Source organism: Biomphalaria glabrata, chromosome 9 (genome assembly GCF_947242115.1).
Source record: "Biomphalaria glabrata chromosome 9, xgBioGlab47.1, whole genome shotgun sequence".
Taxonomy (NCBI): Eukaryota; Metazoa; Mollusca; class Gastropoda; family Planorbidae; genus Biomphalaria; species Biomphalaria glabrata.
The window spans coordinates 40,757,349-40,778,023 of record NC_074719.1 but is presented as its reverse complement, the minus strand read 5'-3'; the positions used below and the strand labels follow the sequence as shown (position 1 = coordinate 40,778,023).

The 20,675-nt window shown below is 40.1% G+C and overlaps 1 protein-coding gene across 2 annotated transcripts in view; it reads left to right on the top strand.

The window, feature by feature from the left end:
* LOC106071104 (LIM domain transcription factor LMO4-like) overlaps nucleotides 1-20,675 on the top strand; it is an 86,768-nt gene that overhangs the window by 45,921 nt on the left and 20,172 nt on the right. For both annotated transcript variants that reach the window (XM_056041498.1, XM_056041499.1), the window contains 2 exons: nucleotides 14,172-14,268; nucleotides 15,670-15,810. In XM_056041498.1, the coding sequence (XP_055897473.1) occupies nucleotides 14,172-14,268; nucleotides 15,670-15,810 (238 nt within the window). The remainder of the gene's footprint in view (nucleotides 1-14,171; nucleotides 14,269-15,669; nucleotides 15,811-20,675) is intronic.

Here is a 20,675-nt window from a genome sequence, read left to right as displayed (position 1 = left end):
TCTGTCACAATTTTTTGTACACGCTATTTCTCCCACACCCTTTCTCGAATCAATTTGAAACTTTGCACAATTATTCATAGTCGATGACAAATACATGAATCAGCAAAAAAAATAAAAAATTAACCAATTTGTTAATCAATTAGTGGTAATTAATTTATTTTGTTTTATATAGAAAAAGGAGCTTATTAGTGCAGTATTGATATACATGGCATAGATTTTGCGTTTATTTCCCTAAGATAACTTTTTTTTTTTTTTTAACATTTTGCTTTTTACTAATGTGATTGGTATATTTAACTGTTTATAAAGCAAATTGAAAACACTATTAATCTGAAATAATGAAATAGTTTCATAGAACAACGAAGAAAGTAAAGGTACCCCTTTCAGACCTTTCCATGTTGTCAGAGAAAATAAAACTAATTTGTTTATGTACGTCACGGTTAACGAGGGTATCATGAGGCCAGCACCATGACCATCGCTTTTACTTCCCCAACTCAGGGGCGTCCTAAAAGTCGCAAATTTCAAAACATTAGTTTTTACTGGGACTCGAACTCGGTTCTTAAGCCTAGCGTTTCAACATTTACCTTTCAACCACCACGACCCAAAACGAGAAAAAATAAGTTAAATTATCTGAAATGACTTATCTTCTTTTGAGAGGTAAAATTTCCTTTTTTTTTTATATTAATAGTCTCCATGTGTGAATCATGTATCAAAGCAAATATATCGGCTTATTGTCATTCATTCACGCCACTCTATTCTGACCTTGCCCCATCTATTCTGACCTTGCCCCATCTATTCCTACTTTGCCCCATCTATTCTGACCTTGCCCCATCTATTCCTACTTTGCCCCATCTATTCCTACTTTGCCCCATCTATTCTGACCTTGCCCCATCTATTCCTACTTTGCCCCATCTATTCTGACCTTGCCCCATCTATTCTGACCTTGCCCCATCTATTCCTACTTTGCCCCATCTATTCTGACCTTGCCCCATCTATTCTGACCTTGCTCCATCTATTCCTACCTTGCCCCATCTATTCTGACCTTGCCCCATCTATTCTGATTTTGCCCCATCTATTCTGACCTTGCCCCATCTATTCTGACCTTGCCCCATCTATTCTGACTTTGCCCCATCTATTCTGACCTTGCCCCATCTATTCTGACCTTGCCCCATCTATTCTGACCTATTACAAATCATCGCTCCAGCCCTCCGTTATATCACTCCTAGGCGCCAATCTATCCCTGCATTTTTGTATCTCGTTCATGCGCCAATATATCTTACATTAGCTCCCATGCAACCCTCACGTGCGCTAATATATCCTCCCCTTTTCTACATTGCTCCCCTCCTATGGACGAATCTATCCTCCCCTTTCTACATTGCACCCCTCCCATGGACGAATCTATCCTCCCCTTTCTACATTGCACCCTTCCTATGGACGAATCTATCGTTTCTTGCTCATCTAAGCTATCAGTAGCACGCCCATCTATTTTTGTATTCCCTGATCGCTGTACGTGGCTACGACTTCTTGATCTTTCTTCGCTTAATGCTTAATGTTATCTACCAATGAATAGAACTGAAAATTATGCCCGAAAAGCTCTATGCTAATCATACATCCCAAAATCGACTAAAAATAACTTTTTAAAATTCCCGTTTCTTCATAAAGTTCGCCATTGACAATCCCTCTAAATTTTTCGATGAAGATGAAAACAAACATTTTTTTATCACATACATCACCATAATAAGCATCAACAATCCAAGATCTAGGTAGAAAAAACATCCATCAACTTTCATTATTGTTACTTTTTCTTTTGTTTATGTTTTTTAAGACATAGCGGCAGTCGTTGGATCATAGGCTGTTGGGTTAACTGCATTAATTTTTCAAAACCCAGCGAGGAGGAAACGAGGGAGGGAGGGGGGGGGGATATCAAGATTGTTTAGATCTGCAGACGTGATCCAATTAAGTCCGTTCTGTTGCTGACATCAAAAAGGAAATTTAAAAAGCCGGATTCAATATCTAATTAGTGGAAAAGAAATAATGTTGGTAGCTTTTTTTTTTTTTATAATTGCTTTTTTTTTTCTTTTTTCAGGAAAAAACCCCGGATTAAAGCAATTATCTTAATGAATAATATGAATATTCGTTTAATATTCTTAATGCTTACGGGAACAAAAGGAGGGTTTTTATTCCTAAGTCTTTGTTCAGGGGGAGATAATCGGCGCAGTGCTGGTCGTCTGCTGGTACGCCATCTTGCATCCGTTGGTCGGACTATACAAACACACACACACACACAAAGAGAAATTAGGTAATAATCTAGAAAGTCGGTATGCTAGTGAGGGTAAGAGAGAGAGAGAGAGAGATGGAGGCCGTGGACCTTAAATGCCAAGTTGCATTTAGTATATATCTTTCATCACTTGATGCATTTGTTTATGTCTAGATTTTCTTATGAATCAAGTTTCAAATGCCACCATGTCTGCGCCTACGGAATTACATGGATGTGTGGGCGGGATAGCTGAATGGTTCTCTGTGTGGCCGAGGGACATAACCAGGTGGGCTTCCAAACAAGGGAGATCGAATCCCGAACCAGATTCGATTCAATCTGAGCTGTGGTTGCAAAGCGCCCTAAGGGTAGCCGGGAAATTTAGCTTCTTTGACAAGTCCACAAATGGAGTCATCTGTCCTAACACCAAGTGACGACAATGCCACCTATGTTGCATCATTCACAACCATTCACTAACCTCTTTCACCGTTACCATATAAACACACACACACTCCAAAACAATGTACACTTCTGTCTAATTGACTGAATGGAATGCCGAATGACAGCTGGATACAAACGGGTTAAATGTGCCTAATTCAACTAAGTGAAAATATGAACAATCGGCTATGTGGCCACAGGTGTGGACATCACTATTTTTTTCATAATTAAATTGTAGATAATATTTAACTATATTTATTTCAGTTATAACTATTTGCATAATTTTATTTTTGATTGGTAAAACCATATGTCAATTAGGTATAAATATGGAAATAAAAAGATTTCCTTTCTCATTAGTCATTTTCTAAAAGTTGTGTCCCCCTCGTTAACTTTATTTAATGTGCTAGTTCAGCGGTTCTCTTAAAGCTCGGCGACCCCTTTTTACAATCTCCCACTCTGCCGCGACCCCCTCCCCCTGACACACACAGCAATAGAAGAATAGACAATAACAATCCTTATTTTTGATGGTCTTAGGCGACCCCTGGCAAATCGTCAATCGACCCCCAAGGGGGTCGCGACCCACAGGTTGAGAAACCCTGTGCTAGTTAAAAGCATCACCCGTAAGCGCCCTTCCCGCCATTCTGCTCCAAGCACGTGACATTCAGAATTAATGACACAAACTACAGGTTGAGCGATTAGGTCGCGCATTAAAATGTTCTGTGTTTGAAAGAAGAAGAAAAAATAAATAAAAAGCACAAATATACACAAGTTCGGGTCCATTAAGAAATCCCTTCATTTTAAACGACCTCTCGTAGTACATGAAAGAAAAAGACAGAGAAAAAAAAACAACAACGCTGGATCGATTCTCATATCTCATGGCTGTCGCGCGCACTCCCATTCAACGAGCATCGATTACCTTTTTTTTATCAAGCAATACTGCCAGGGGTATCGATAGTTTTTTTTTTCTTCTTATTTATTGAGATAAAAATCATTTCTTTAGCTGTTAAACACGAACGTCCATTACTTAAATTGATAGGGATCGATACCGGGAAGTATCGCGCATGCCTCCACCGCCTTTGTGGGTAGTTTAATTATCTTGACTTGGGCCGGGAGTGAGGACGGGGAGGGGGGGGGGAGATTGCTTTTTAGCTAATTAAATAGAATTGTATGTTTAGATTGATCCGATGGAGGGTAAATAGGGGGGGGGGGCTCATGGGCGGAAGTCGAAGTCAAAGATTTACTTAAGTTTCTTCATGGTATTGAAGCTTTTATAAAAACTATTTTCGGAATATTATATTATATTAAAAACGAGCTAATTCACTTCCTGGCACTGCCAGGGTCGAGCGTCTTTAGAGAAAAACAAAATTCATTGTAGTTCCTTTAAGCCTTTAGATGCGTGTGGTAGTGTAGCCTCTAAACACTAACATTGTAAATCCATTTTGTATGCTCTCGTAAAAAAAGCTCATCACTTTAAGGGTTAACAGTGTCCACTGAGGAATTTTCTGGTAATGTGGCAGGTCTGCAGCAGTGCCACCCTCTGACAGGCAACGAGAATCTTCTAGAGGATGTTAAGGGCCTTGAATGTATCTGTGAGGTCAGTTGTCATTATCCCCTCGGTTGATATTGTTATTACTATTATTTGCTATTAAGAGCTAATACGGTTAGGTTCGAACCACTGTTTGATTTCTGTTGTCTGAATTAATTTGTCTGTCTGAGTAGTTCCATGTACTGTCCTTCCGCTATTAGGGATACTTATAATTATCAATACTTTATAAAAAAAAATAGGTGCCGGTACTCAGTGATGGATTGCCTAACTTTTAATAAACGTTAAAATACAAGGAAACGAATACCTTTTTTGTCACATTGAAAAAGGTGCAAAAGGTGCCTGTACGCCTTACCGGTGCGTACCGTCACAAAAAAAAAACAACAACACTGGAACTTATAAATAGATTTCTGTTTGGTGTATCATGTGTACATAAAATAGAAAGCGATGATTAGCTATGTTCATTATAAAGGTACTCTACATTTGGTGCAGTTTTTAGCATTGTAAAATCACACTTTCACTTGAGGCACAAACACAAACTAAGTTTTATTATCCAGTTGACAACAGTTATTTTTAATTTAAAGTCCATGACAATTTTTAGAGTCGAACATTTTTCGTAAAAATCCCCAATACTGACAATTTAATACAAGGCATGTCTTCGAGTCCAGGGATTTATTATGAGTATTTCAATTTTCAGATGCCACCTACATATTTTTCCGCTACGCATGCAAACAAAGTCGTTGTTCTCCGGTCGTCTATATAAATTTCGGGAAAGGGGTGAGGGTAGCGGATGTCTGCGACTATCGTGAGTGTTATTCAGCTGCCCGCTATTTTGTATCATCTATATTCTTTCCCCATTTCTTTTGTCTTCCAATTTGCTTCAGCAGATCTTGAGCTTGCTGTCATTTATGTCGCAGAGAAACTTCTCTCTCTCTCCCAGCTAGACTATGACTTAATGTGAGATCATTTGTCTGAAGAATTCACCAATCGTTTTTAAAATCATGCCAAACTGTTTCCTGTGGTCAATTTTCAACAATGATATGGAGATCAGTTTGTCCGGGGGGGGGGTGCTCTTAGGAAATAATCCCACGCCGCCTATTCAATTCCCCCCCTATTCAGGTTTCGGAGGCGCGGTAGCTGAGTGGTCAAGCGCTTAGCTTCCGAACCGGGGGTCCTGGATTCGAATCTCGGTGAAGATTAGAATTTTGAATTGCGGGATTATTAGGGTGCCTCTGTGTCCACCCAGCTCTAATGGGTACCTGACATTAGTTGGTGAAAAGTAGAGGCAGTTGGTCGTTGTGTTGGCCGCATGACACCCTCGTCAATCGTGGGCCACAGAAATAGATGGCCTTTACTTACATCATCTGACCTATAGATCGCAAGGTCTGAAAGGGGAAGTTTACTTTTTTTTTTTTTCGTGTCCCTTTGATTTCGTTTAGATTCCACTCTATTGTCCTCACATAGGACTTTATTGGTCCCCTATTACAGTGTGTTATTGTTAAAAGAGTTGTACGAACGTGTACTGGCCACATGAGACCCTCGTTAACCTTGGGCCACAGGAACTGATGACCTTTACATCATCTATAGATGAGATGATCTAAAACAGCGGTTCTCAACCTTTTAAGCTCGGCGACCCCTATTTACAATCCCCCACTCTGTCAGGACCCCGCCCCCCCCCACACACACACATACAACAATAGAAGAATAGGCAAATAACAATCCATATTTTCGATGGTCTTAGGCGACCCCTGGCAAATCGTCAATTGACCCCCAAGTGGGTCGCGACCCACAGGTTGAGAACCCCTGATCTAAAATGGGTACTTCACTTTTTAATTTTATCGCAAAAAAGAATATCACTAGTTATTTTCTATTATCTTATCTTAACTTATACAAAACAGACGTTACTTTAAAAAAAAATAAGATGATTACGTCCTACGTGTCATGCATCTAGTCATGCATGTTAGCCAATGACTTAAATTCCGCCAAGTCAATGGTTTTCCTGGATGGCTCAGGCAACCCACTTCATGCTCTAATAGCACTACGAAGGAATGGTAATACTTTTTTAAAAAATCAATTAGAGATCCTGCACATTAATTGCTATCAAATTTCTATTTCGCCATTTGCTGTGAATACAGTGTAAATTCATCTAACAATTTGTCCTCTGGCCATGAACAAATAAATATCTATAATAATTTGCACAGTTACACACACACACACACACAAATCTGCACCCTCTGAAAGCCACCGAAAAAAAAAACCTAATAAAGGTATTAATAAAAAAAGAAAAAAGGTATATGGCACCTCTTCTCCATTACTCTATTCCTCTTCTCGCCCTGACACAGCAAAAGGGAGCTAATCAGGCCGAGATGAAGAAAATCTACCAACCGCCCTTTATTGTTGAGCAATATACATGCAAATTGAAGATTGGGCCCTCGTCGACCGCTTCGGAAATGAAAGAGGAAACTGCCGAGAGCTGATCATAATATGTGACCAGATACTGGGGATAGCTTCGCCACAGTGTTTCTCCAATCTCTTTCTTTCTCTCTCTCTCTCTCTTTTTTTCTCTTTGTCGCTAAATTCTGTCTCTCTTTCTCCTTTTTCGTTTACCCTGTTTCTCTCTCTCTCTCAATCTGCCACTCTCTTCTTTGTTTTCATTTCTTTTTCTTTTTGTCTTTCTTTCTTTTTCGTCTCTTTCTTTTATCTATGTATCCCTCCTCTCTCTTTCTGTTATATATATATATTCTCGCTATCTCTGCCTTTTATCTTAAGCGTCTCCTTTCTTGTTCTCTGCCACTAATTCTCCACACTCACTTTCTCCCAGTCTCTCGGTTTCTCTCTACTCTCTTCACTCTCTTCTCTCTCTCTCCACTCTCTTCTCTCTCTCTCCACTCTCTTCTCTCTCTCTCCACTCTCTTCTCTCTCTCTCTCCACTCTCTTCTCTCTCCACTCTCTTCTCTCTCTCTCTCCACTCTCTTCTCTCTTCACTCTCTTCTCTCTCCACTCTCTTCTCCCTCCACTCTCTTCTCTTTCCACTCTCTTCTCTCTCTCTCTCCACTCTCTTCTCTCTCCACTCTCTTCTCTCTCCACTCTCTTCTCTCTCTCTATCCACTCTCTTCTACCCACTCTCTTCTCTCTCTTCTCTATCTCCACTCTCTTCTCTCTCTCTCCACTCTCTTCTCTCTCTCTCCACTCTCTTCTCTCTCCACTCTCTTCTCTCTCTCTCCACTCTCTTCTCTCTCTCCACTCTCTTCTCTCTCCACTCTCTTCTCTCTCCACTCTCTTCTCTCTCTCTCTCCACTCTCTTCTCTCTCCACTCTCTTCTCTCTCTCTCCACTCTCTTCTCTCTCCCCACTCTCTTCTCTCTCTCCACTCTCTTCTCTCTCTCCACTCTCTTCTCTCTCCACTCTCTTCTCTCTCTCCACTCTCTTCTCTCTCCACTCTCTTCTCTCTCTCCACTCTCTTCTCTCTCTCCACTCTCTTCTCTCTCTTCTCTCTCTCCACTCTCTTCTCTCTCTCCACTCTCTTCTCTCTCTCCACTCTCTTCTCTCTCTCCACTCTCTTCTCTCTCTCCACTCTCTTCTCTCTCTCTACTCTCTTCTCTCTTCACTCTCTTCTCTCTCTCCACTCTCTTCTCTCTCTCCACTCTCTTCTCTCTCTTTTTTTCTCTTTCCATCTCCCTCCTTACTACTCCACTATCATGTTCTCTTCTACCATTTTGACAAACAAACTGACATGCACACAAGCTAAACACAACACTTCGCCACCTCCCCTTAGTTTATCCCCTCAGTTTATCCCCTCATTGTATAAAACATCTGAACACTTTCATTTCATAAATAAACACGATACTTCTTGTACATATTCATCATCACCCCCTCCCTTTGCCTCCCCCCCCCCCTTATCTGTCATTTGACCCATTCTGTCTTTTCCTCCCAAGTTCATACTCGTGTGATTAAGGCGACTATTCTACAAGTTCAATATGTTTTCGATGATGCGACGCGGAGTCGGTAAGAAAATAAACAGATGGCAGCATAATTAGGGAGAAAAATGTTCTTTTCCCTCGACCCCGAGGTCTCCGCGGCTGCTGGTACAAACAGTTGTTTTGTAAGTCAAATTCTGCCCTCGTAGACGGGCTCGCATCATTCATTTCTTTTCATGTAGTTCTCGCCTGTCGGTTTATTTAATAAGAGGATCAGAGTGGATACACACACACACAAAAAAAAGAATTAGTCAATATCAGAGAAAGAAAAAAAGAGCTACAGAGAAATGTTTTTGCGGGTGGCGTGTGACTTAAGGAAGTGGACATGCCAAGTGACAGATTCAGGGAATAGTTCAACACTTATATAGAACCTTACTATTGATTACTTTGGAAAGAGTTTGGGTGTCCAACTGACCAACCATTAAAATAGATAAAAAATAAATAAAAACAAGAATTCCGTTCAGTTGGGATCAATAGAAGTGATTCTTGGTGGAGTGGTGCATCGCTTGGCTTCCAAATAGATGTCTTGTGGTTCGGAGTCTGGTATGTTTACATCAGGGGTTGAACTTGCCTCTTACTACTTGACATGTGTTGGGAAACAAACTTAAGTTAGCTTGTCGTCCTTCTGTTTACACGATACCTTCGTAAACTGCTGGCAAAAAAAAAAAAATAAAAAAAATCATCGATTAAATATGTTACAAATAGAATCGATTCCGTGAAGTCTGGAATCCGTGGCGGTGAGTAGGACGCTTAGAACGCTAGTAGAATTTTTTGTTTTACTTCGCAAAGGGAGAAGGTTGATAAAGAAGGGAAGAAGGTTGATAAAGAGATGGTGCTGAGAGGGAGAAGGTTGATAAAGAAAAAGAGAAAAGAAAAAGAGAAGGTTGATAATGTAGATAGGGAGAATGTTGATAAAGAAAAAGAGAAGGTGGATAAAGAAGGAAAGAAGGTTGATAAAGAGATGGTGCCGAGAGGGAGAAGCTTGATAAAGAAAAAGAGAAGGTTGATAACGTGATAATGTAGATAGGGAGAATGTTGATAAAGAAAAAGAGAAGGTGAATAAAGAAGGGAAGAAGGTTGATAAAGAGATGATGCTGAGAGGGAAAAGGTTGATAAAGAGATGATGCTGAGAGGGAAAAGGTTGATAAAGAGATGATGCTGAGAGGGAAAAGGTTGATAAAGAGATGATGATGACGATGTGCAATTCGCAATAACCTTCTATGATAAATTTTTATGGTTTGTTTACGTCTGTCTGTCTGATGTAACTTTGAGATAGGATTGGTGCAGATGAATGGATAAAAGGGAATGAACGGCTGAAACAAGGCGAGAGGGAAGACGAAACAGACTGTTATTATTGTACTGTGAAAGCTAGGATATATTATTTGCATTGACTTATACTTTCATTTATGTTCTCATATAATTCCACACAGTAATTAAAAATCTGTAAATAGTTATCAATAAAAGTCAATTTTGTTTAAATAGGAACATTACGAACGTTAAGATTGGCTTAATCCTAAAAGGGTTACAACCCAGCATAAGCCCCCATCAAAATGAAAGGTGAATTAACTTTCTCTCTCTCTCTCCTCTCTCTGTCTCTGTCTCTCTCTCTCTCTCTCTCTCTCTGTCCTCACTCCTGAACTTCAGCAGTTATTATTTCTTTACATTTCTTCGCCCATGCCACAATGTACCCCCCTCCCATCTTCAAATTTAGCACCCCAACCTCCCACTCCCTTTGTTTCCGCCTCTGCCCTATCTAACACAACGTGTTCGCACGCTCACATAGATACACGCACGCATAAGAGCACGAGCTCGTTCAGCCAATTCTAATTGGAACTAGTCTCTCCTTTCTACTCCCCGCCATATCGCACCCCCCCCCATTCACCCCCCACACCCCCTTCCCAAACTTGCGGTACAAATTGAGAGTTTGCGTGTGAAGGGCGAGATGTGTGCGTTACGTGTGGCTGTGTGTGTGTGTGTGTGCAGGCGTGCATGTTCCCTGCGTGAGCGACACGTAATTACTTTGGGAGCTACTGTGATTTCGGCTTTTGTTATCTCCCTTTTTTTTCTTTCATTATATTTTAAGCGCCCCCCCCCCCCCAGCGCCAATGTCTCTCCCTCAACACACACACACTGTGTTGAGATACTGATCGAAACAAAATAATTGTGCTGGTATCCAATCTTGGCATCCTAGCGCATTGGCTGCCTTTGGGAAGCCTGTGTTCGAACCCTGATCATTAGAAGTTACGATTCGAGGGAAGTTCTTGTATCCCGGCCAGTATTCGAGGGAAGTTCCTGTATCCCGGCCAGTATTCCAGGGAAGTTCCTGTATCCCGGCCAGTATTCGAGGGAAGTTCCTGTATCCCGGCCAGTATTCGAGGGAAGTTTCTGAATCCTGGCCAGTATACGAGGGAAGTTCCTGTATCCCGGCCAGTATTCGAGGGAAGTTTCTGAATCCTGGCCAGTATACGAGGGAAGTTTCTGAATCCTGGCCAATATACGAGGGAAGTTCCTGTTTCCTTGTCAGAATTCGAGGGAAGTTCCCAATATCCCTGCAATGATTCGATGTCTCGGCTCTTATATATATATATAAAGAATAGTAGTCTGTCTTAGTTTCTTACTGCCAATGCAAACAATTACTTGCTTAGCTAAACGAAAACAAATAATATTTAAAAAAAAAACGTAACTGCTGTCGAGTTAATGGTTTTGGGTTTGAGTCCTGTAACATACAGTTTTGTGTTGTTTTTTACACTCATGATAATGTGAGTATCATGTTGGTTAGGGAACGTAAAAGCCATTGATCATTGTGCTGAGAGCATAGCTCCATCGTTGACATAAAGATTTTTAGTTTCCCACAACTTCCAAACTGTTAGTATATATGGAACATCCCCCCCCCCCTCCCCGACACCCCACTTTCCCTTTAGCTTAAGAAAAAAAAACCTTCATGTACGAATTAAAATCAACTAAATTTGTTTCCAAACTATTCGGGCAATGAATCACATTGAGACAAACTCAATTCAAAGTAAAATCAAACAAGTTTATAAAGCAATCACATACTGAGGGGGGAAAAACAGATAATTGAAACTTGCAAATTTAAAAAAAAAAAAGAAGTGAAACTAAAAAAGAAATTAATAGGGCTTGCAAAAAAATTTAATTGATGTCTTAAAAATTATTTTAGCCATGGCCAGGAAAAATTCAATAACGCACTTTTTTGTTTATAATTAGGTAACAGATTTGAAGATAGATGTTAACAAAATAGGTCCGAAAATGCCCTGACTCAAATCGCTGAATATAAGGCGCAGTGGCTGAGTGGTGAAGCGCTTGGCTTTCAAACCGGCGGCTTCGGGTTCGAATCCTGGTAATTTCGGGATCTTTGGGCACCTCTGAGTCCACTCAACTCTAATGGTTGGCATTAGTTGAGGGTCGTTGTGCTGGCCACATGACACCCTTGTTGACCGTAGGCCACAGAAAAGAAAGACCTTTATATCATCAGCCCTATAAGCCACAAGTTCTGAAAGGGTAACCTTTACTATTGTTTTTAATCTATTTCAAGCCCTTCGATCTATAGGGCATATGGTCTGTTTCTAATGCCGACGGTTAACAAGTGTGTCATGATGCCAGCATTACTAATAACAGATTGGGTGGGATTAGGGGCGTCTCGTCACTAATTCTCAAACTTTGGGGGCCATACAAAAATTAAAAAATTTACTAACTTATCTTATCAATACTAAAAAGAAAATGATTACGTCCTACGCGTGTCCCTGGGTCAATCTAGTCTTATCAATAACATTAATTCTGCCAATTCAGAGTTTTCCTTCGCCTACGTGGTTAGCCAGCCATTGCTAACTAGCCCCTCCTGCTAGAAGCTTACTGGCTTAGGCGCCAGTTACTCGCCTTCACCACTTCTCCAGTTAGTGAGATTGGTTCCGACCGAACCCAACATCTGAGCCACACGTGAAGGTCTGGACCGGTTGTCAGAAGCTTTTTTGAGGCATCTGCCATTTGGAAGCATTCCACTTCCGGCTATGACAACATTAACTCTTTATCTCCTAACAGACGATACCAACGCCGATTCCACCACAATGTGGTAAATAATTACGGAGAGAAAGAGTTAAGGAAAAATCAGGAGCAGTGACTCTTAGGCATTTTTGCAGCACACAGTGCCACACACAGGCAGACTGTGCGACGCCGCTGACCCCAAACAGTGTCGGCACTTGCCGTTTCTTTGGATACATCAGCTGCGTGGAGAGGGGGGGGGGAACTGCTGAGCGGATGACATCGTTCCGTCAAATGCTAATGCCCAGGCATTCATCTTATTTCCATGCGATGATCCATGGTCTCTTTGCGAAATAAGTAGGCCATACATGGTTAAGTTCTTATTGAAATGCCGTTTACCAATCAAAAAGCTGAACGGCTTAAAGTTTCGAACACCAATCCGAGCATTTGTCTAGGCTCGAGCTCCAGACCCTCCCTTACACTGTGCCCTCATGTCTTAGTCTTTCGGATATATCTGCATCAATCATACCTGTTTCTATTGTAGACTATAATAGTATGCGATTGTGAGAGAGGATAAACTAGAGACCAACAAAGATTATAAATATATTTTAATCACATGTCAAGTCAAAACAGTGCAGGTCAATTCCAAAGTAAATAAAACAATAGTTTAACATCTATTTGAAAAACAACAACTGGTAAACACAGAATGAAGGTCAGAGTTTGGACTCTACAAACTTCCGATCGGTCCACTTTGTTGTTATAGAAACCAGGGGGGTCCAGACGCAAGTCGTGTTTATTGAACAGTGTCAAAGAGGTCGGTGACCTAGGTCATGGTTTTGAACAAACAGAGGCGGATACATGCTCCTCCCTTTGGACGGAATGGTGTTGGAGGGAGGAGAGGTAATCAACCTGAGGGGATTCTATTATAGGGGGAGGGGGGGGCAGTACCTGGTTGATACTCTGGGTTCTATGATTGTGTCCTAGATTATCTGCCTTTGAGTGGTCAGCTTGGTATATTAGATATTGTTTCTAACACGCCATCGAGTTGGTCACTTCAACAACTCGTGGGCAGAAACAGTGTTAAGTACAACTGTATTAAGTTTTTTTTTGTTTGTTTTTGTTTTGTTTTTGCAAAAATTTCGCCATGCTTTTGTTGGAGACGTGGAAGTCAGTGGGGAAAGTCAGCAATCAATTTGGCTACGTTGACCTGTGTTCATCGAGAGTATCATGTGGCCAGCACCATGACCCGTTATACTCTTCCTAACAAACAGATCTATCTTATCTTATAAAATACAGACGTTACTTCAAAAAAAAAAAAAAGATGATTGCGTCCTACGCTTGTCCCCTGGTCAATCTAGACGTGCATGTTAACCAATGGCTTAAATTCAGTCCTGGCTGACTCAGGCAACCCATTCCATGCTTTAATAGAACTAGGGAAGAAGGGGTATCTGCGGAGACGTCAGATGCCGTATGGAATAAGGAATGTGCCTTTATCTTTGTTTTTTTTTCTGAGTTTTTTTTTATTAGGTTTAGTTTTTGTATTTCAAGATCTCAATGGAATAATTGGACTGTGGGAAGACATAAATACCTGGGAAAAAAAATTGACCATCACAGGAATTCAAGTGTCAATTGTAATTTTTTGGATACGAGTCTCTAGCTATTTCGTGAAATTTTTTATTGATTGTATTTTAATTTAATAAGATAAGATAATTATTGGTCCAAACAAATGGGAAATTCGTTGAATTCTTGACCAAAGCTATGCGCTATTCACTCTCAAGAAGCCATCCGCATTATTGTGTTAAGCCTGTCCGCTCCGTCGACATTACCATTGACCACAAAATGGTGTACCTTCTGTCTCAGATCTAGATTAAGTTCACATTAGTAATCACAGCGTCCGCTTTCTAATATCCCAAGATTTTACATCTATATTTAACGCTTTTCTAAATGTCTCGTGTCATCTTGTCTTCCAGATTGTTCGGCTCGGGTGGTTCCTGCTCAGCGTGCTGTCAACCCATCCCAGCCAGCGAGCTTGTCATGAGGGCGCAGACCAACGTTTACCACCTGAAGGTAGGTTGCAAAGAAGATAGGCTGCTTAGTGGTCATGTTGCAGAGTAGAATGCAAAGTAAATAGGTTGCTTATTGGCTAGCTTGCTAAGTCTGTAGATTTATTGTTTAGTTGCTATGTAGCCATGTTGTTAGTGCCTAGGTTGCTAAGTGGGCATGCTGCTGATTTGGTAGGCTGCTATATGGACAGTGTTACAGCTCTTGCAAGGAAGGTTCTCTCTAACATAAAACAGGAGTTATCGACACAAAATGACCTAATTCTAGAGAGCACCACTAACGAGTCGCGGTGACTTGAGAACACGCGTTATAGTCATTTTATTTTCGGGGAGAGCTCATAATGCAACGGGTCATTTCAAAAGACGACATATAACATAACATATAATATATAACAAGAACATATAACAATATCATAACATATAACAATAACATTTAACAATAACATATAAAATAATAACATATAACAATAATAACATATAACAAGAACATATAACAATAACATAACATATAACACATATAACAATAACATATAACAATACATATAAAACATTTTCCCCCATTAAAACTATTTATCTTTCCTAAGCTTAACATGCGCTGCTTTCATTGTCATTTCTTTCCCTTTATTAAATAAAATCAAAACTGGGATGCTTCTAATTCACCGACAATTCCCAATGTACCTGGTCACCTCTTAGTCTTCAGACCTACTTTTCATTATCTCCTATCTTGTACAGGTAATATTTGTATTTTTAATTGTAGCTTCGGGACTTCTCTCATTTTGAATAATGTCTTCTTTATGTATTTATTTATTTTTTTTTATGTGGGTTGAAGCTGACACTTGACATTAATTTTTTTTTTTCTTTGAATAATTGTGCCAAATCTCATCAAAGATGGCGATCGAGTCCTGGATGGGTGATCTCGCAGGTGAATTGTGTGGCATTCTTTAGGTCTTTTTTGAGTCTCTTCATAGTGATGTTCTACTGCTTTGTGCAGATGTCGCTACAATCTTTAAGCTGCCACTCAATGTCTTTTCTTATGTGAACATACAGTTACCAAAGGCTAAGTAATCGCTCTTGAAGAAAGACATCAGCTTCAAAAAGTTGGTGTTGTCTTTTTACATTTATTTTGCTTATTATATTCTCCAAGTCTCGTGATCTTTTTTTTTTTTCTACTAGAATGGTTAATAATGTTCGTGCAATTTCGGTTGTGCTGACCGTGTCGTTGTGTGCCAACTTTTTTGTTAAACTAATTATGCAAATTAGCGATACCATACTGTATTTCATGTTTGATCAACCTCAATTACCTTTTTTTTTTCATTTTTTCTTCCCCCCTCCCCCAAACCACCATTCCATTTCACTCCTTTCGCCACCCCTGCTGCCCCATTTCATCCCCACTTTTACCCCATAACAGTGCTTTACCTGTTGTACCTGTCACACCCCACTGAACACAGGTGACCGGTACGGCATTGTCCAAGGAAGCCTGGTATGTGAGCAGGATTTTCCCAAAGTCGTCAGAGGATTAACGCCACTGCCCAACCGGACGACACATAAGGTAAACTAGAAATAGATATAGAACAAGGCTACCTTTTTTTTTTTTTAAAAGCTCATGTGAACTCACTGTCTGTCGTCTGGTATATTGAATTTTGGAACCCATTCTCGTTTCAAGCTGAAACTCTGCACAATTATTCACTGTCCCTAAGAAAACATGAATCAATAGAAAAAAAAATAAAAAGAAAGTAAAAGAAATTAGCCAATTAGTTAATTAAATAGTGGCAATTCATTGATTTTGTTTGAAATCGAAAATTGGAAATAAATATTACAACATTGAGAGATGTGGCTGTAAATGTGGTGTTCTTCATTGACAAGCTTTGTTGTTGTTTTTTTGTTATTGTGTATTTTTTTAAATGTTTTACTTGTTGTTGTTTTTTTTTTTTTTGGGGGGGGGGGGTTGTTAGTTTTCTTTTTTTTTTTTTTTTTTGGGGGGGGGGAGAGCTAATAATAATTTAACTTCTTGACCTGAACCCGGCCCTTTCAGACTGTGTGATCTATGGGGCAGATGATGTAAAGCTCATCTGTTTCTGTGACCCACGTTTGTCTAGGGTGTCATGTGACCAGCACAAGGACCAACCGCCTTTACTTTTCCTCAACTTAAGTCAGGTATTCATTAAAGCGCACTAAAAATCCCTAAATACGAAAAAAAAAAAACTGTTTTCACCATGATTCAATCCGAGACCCCTCTGTTCGGAAGCGAAGCTCTTTACTACCCTGCCACCACACCCCATTACCTATAAATTGAATAAGCATTTTCACTTCTGTCCTGATTATCATCTGATTTATGAAGATGTAAAATCACGATTCACCTCATTTGGATTCATTTAAATTCTGTCCTTTAGTTATTTCTTTGTGTCCAATCACTACAGTCATCTAAGATGCACATGATAAAATTGTAATTCAAACATCTGTAGCTGAAGAGATTAGGATCAAATCCAGCCTGTCAAAAAAAAAATGAAACAAAGGCAAGCATGGGGAAATGAAAAGGGGGGGGGGTGATAAGCGGAGGGGCGAGCCAGCCAAGAAAACTCTGCAAAACGCGTTACATTTTTTTCTTCTTCTCTCGTAAATGATTTCGTTTCGTAATTGCGTGAAGATCCCGTTTTTTAATAGCCTCATTTGGCTCGAACAAAGAACGGACAAGCTCTCAGGGCTAATGGAAAACCTTTTCCAACGGACCTTTCTCTCTCTGTCTGTCGGTCTTATTCGTCTCATTTCCATTTGCCTACTCTCTCGCTCTCTTTTTCTTTCTTTCTCTCTCTCTCTCTCTTCCTCGTCCATATACTTTTTGCAAAGCTTATATTAATGCACTCTGTATGTCTGTCTGTCTGGGTTTGAACATGTTTTTTTTCTCCCATTTCCCCTTCTCGGATCAAGTTGAAATTCTGCAAAATTATTCATAGTCTATGACAATACACGAATCAATCCAGGGATTGGCCAATTAATCATTTAGTACTAATTAATTAATTTTGTTTTATATTATCAGAAATGGAGATAAATCCTGTAATTTTGAGATAAAATGGCAGTAATAAGCGGTTCTTTCCCTTTTTTTCTAGTGCTAGTTCTGCTCGTACTATTCGGTATTTGTATGGGATCTCAGCACCCCTCTCTCTCTCTGTCCTTCTCTCTCTCTCACTCTCACTCTCACCCTCTATATTGCTTCAATTTTTGTTATAAAACAGGTTACTCTTGAATCAAAAGCGAGATTGCTATGTCTCGAGCTGCCCTCACGGAAAATTTATTTCTCGGCAGAAGATATCCAATATGCCTTCTACTATCCATTGAGAGAACTGTTCAGAATTTCTCGGGATTTTATGAGTTAAAGGCTTTCAGTCTATCTATCTATCTGTCTATCTATCTATCTATCTATCTATCTGTCCGTCTGTCTGTGTGTTTTTATTTGATAGTCCATCCAAATACCTACATATCCATCTAATTATCTTCTTAGCTGTCTAGAACTCTACTATTATATATACATTTCCTTATTTATGATCTATTTAAAATAATCTTACTGCGTATTGACTAAGTTATATATATATATATCTATACATAATATTAAGAAGAAAAAAAGAAATGCAATAACCCCTGACACATATTCTTCATATCTGGTTACTCTACCTTATTAATCCAGGCTTAATTTATGAGTAGTATCATTTTTACTTAAGTCCTCCCCACCCCTAGATCCCTTTCGCGAACTCCCCCCCCCCCCCGATTAATTTTGACAATGGTGTAATGATTCTGGCATGTCTGCTAGTCTTGAGATTGTAATCGCTTGACACGAGGGTATCGATACACTCTTCAACCCGAGCGCGATGACAACTAATTATCCTCGCTAATTGAAATTCCCTACAACATCTAAGCACTTTATAATTCGGCCACTTTAAAAATGCTTCAGATTCTCTCCCTCCCTCCCCCTTTTTTTACCCCCCCCCTCCCCCTTAGTTAAGACTCCTGTATTTATGTTCCTTTCTCTTCTCTCTCTCTCTCTCTCTCTCTCTTTTCCGAAACTTTCCTTCTTCCAAAAAAAAAAAAATATCCTATTTGGAACGCTTCCATTTTCTCTCTTTTCATTTTCTTCCTAATTAAAGATAAGCTTTCCTTGTCTGCGAGTTCTTTCCCCTTGTATCGTCACATCTATTTTTATGGCTCTATATCCACGCTATACGTCCCAGGTCTTTTTTTTTTTCTTTCCCTCCAATTCAGTTTATGAACAGAAGAGATGGGGGTTCACGTCTGCGTTTTTTTACCATTGGCAACAATGACCTGGGTGCAGTTGTTTAAGGGGGAGAACAAAAGAACTGGCCAGATGCTTGATGAACGTTAGGAAAGTCGGCCAAATATTCTTTTTTTTAACGACTGATTTTTATCCAATATTTGGTCATTTTTTAATTTTCATTTTTACTAACAATGCCTCACTCTCTCTTTCTCTCTCTCTCTTTATTTTTATCAATATGGGGTGTTATCCTTTTTAGTAGAGTAGCAGTGACGCGAAAAGCAATTGAATTACTAGGGCCCTTTTTCTCTACATAAAAAAAAAAATTGACATATGGCGAATTGGCATATCTCAGGGACGCGGAGTGGGGTAAGCGCTATCGGTTTCATTCTCCCTTTCGTTTCTTCCTCCCCCCGTATAACCTCCCCTTCCATCAATGCTCATAGGGGGGGGGGGGGAGGCGTTCCTTCCGCCCTTGTCTTTACTGATTCCTCCCTCCCCCCCCCCCAAAAAAAAAGATGTTGTTGTGGTAGTCTTTGTCAAAATTTTCCATTATTGTGCGATAATTGACGTGGGATTGTGTCATCATGGCGGCAGCACCAGTAGCCTGGGAGTTGGGTGGTGGTGGGGGGGGGGCGGTTTAGATAGAGATTGCGTGCGAGACGACTGATGGAAGAGCATCGTGAAAGAAAGACAGATAAAGAAAAATGTTCTTAATTAACTTCAGAGCTTCCTCAAACACTTAGGGGGGGGGGGGAACGGGACTCAAACGCGCGTGCATCTGCTATTGCCTTAGCGTGCACTTTTTCAAAAGCCACCTCTCGCCCCGAGCAGCTCCACACTTTGCTCTGTCGTCTGCTGCTGTCAATAGTCACCTAGCGTATGTCTACTAGTGGAGCAGTATACTCTCTAAAACAAAATTGTTTTATGAGATTAAGTAGGCGGGGTTAAATGTTTGCCGGTGAATTTTTTACTTTTGTTGGCGCGCTAACCTCCTTGCCTATAGAGGGAGCGTACATGCGACAGTGGAAAGACAAAACTGATTGTCCGCTTGTAAGGATAGCGATCTATCGGCTGTAATCCCTACCAACCATTCTCTTGTCCACTTCCTCTAGTTAATTACATTGTGTAACCTAGCACTGGTAATTAGCAATACTCAATCTATCACTGCCCGGGCGTATCGATCCCGCCCGCCTAGCTGCTGCTTTACTCTCTCTCTCTCTCTCTCTCTCTCTCTCTTCACCTCTTGAGTTAAACTGGGCCATTCTGGGTTAGTGAAGGGAACGATGCGGGCCCCTCTTATGTCCAATTATGTTTAAACACAACATGCGCTCTGTTTTTTTTTTCAAAGGTATCGATACACATTGTTTGAAATGTGGCGCCATCTGCTGGCTTGATATCTCAAAATCACCTTTTTTTTTTATTTTATGGAAATTTCTAAAAGCCGATTTTACGATATGTATATTTTTTTAAAATGCATCTTTGAGAATAAAAAAAAAAGGGAACAGAGGAGAGCGGTAGGATTAAAAGCTTTTACTGTCTAAGGAAAGGGGGGGGGGGAGAGTGAAGAAAAAAAAGTCAATCGGGTTTGTGATTGTATTTAAAATTAGTTTGTAATGAATCAGATAACAGAAAGACGGTCAAACTTAAACATGGCCTGATGGCCTGGCCTGTTCGTGTCTGAAGGCGTGCCCATGTGAAGGGTGAGGTATGGGCGGAACGCTGTTGGGTGTGCGAGAAGCAGAGGATGAAAGGATTCCGGAGCCCCCGTATCACAGAAACATATCCTGTGCCAAGCGTTGAGTATCGTATCAAACAACACGCCCCCCCCCCCCCTTTCGCCATATAAAACACTAGATTGTGATTGCTTAATAATAATGATAATGAAAAGAAAAACTTCAGCAGTATTTGAGCTTGCGACTATTTTGCTGCCCGTTTTTACAAAGCTTATATCAACTCTGTCTGTCCGTCTGTATGTCTAATAAAAAGTTTGTACACGTCATTTCTCCCACATCCAATATCGGATCAAACAAGAATCAATTAAAAAAAAACAAAACAATTAGTTAATTAACTATTGGAAACTAATTATTTTCTTTGTTATCGAACAAGGGAAAGAAATTGTTTTTGACAAATGTGGTGGTATAAGTTGAATT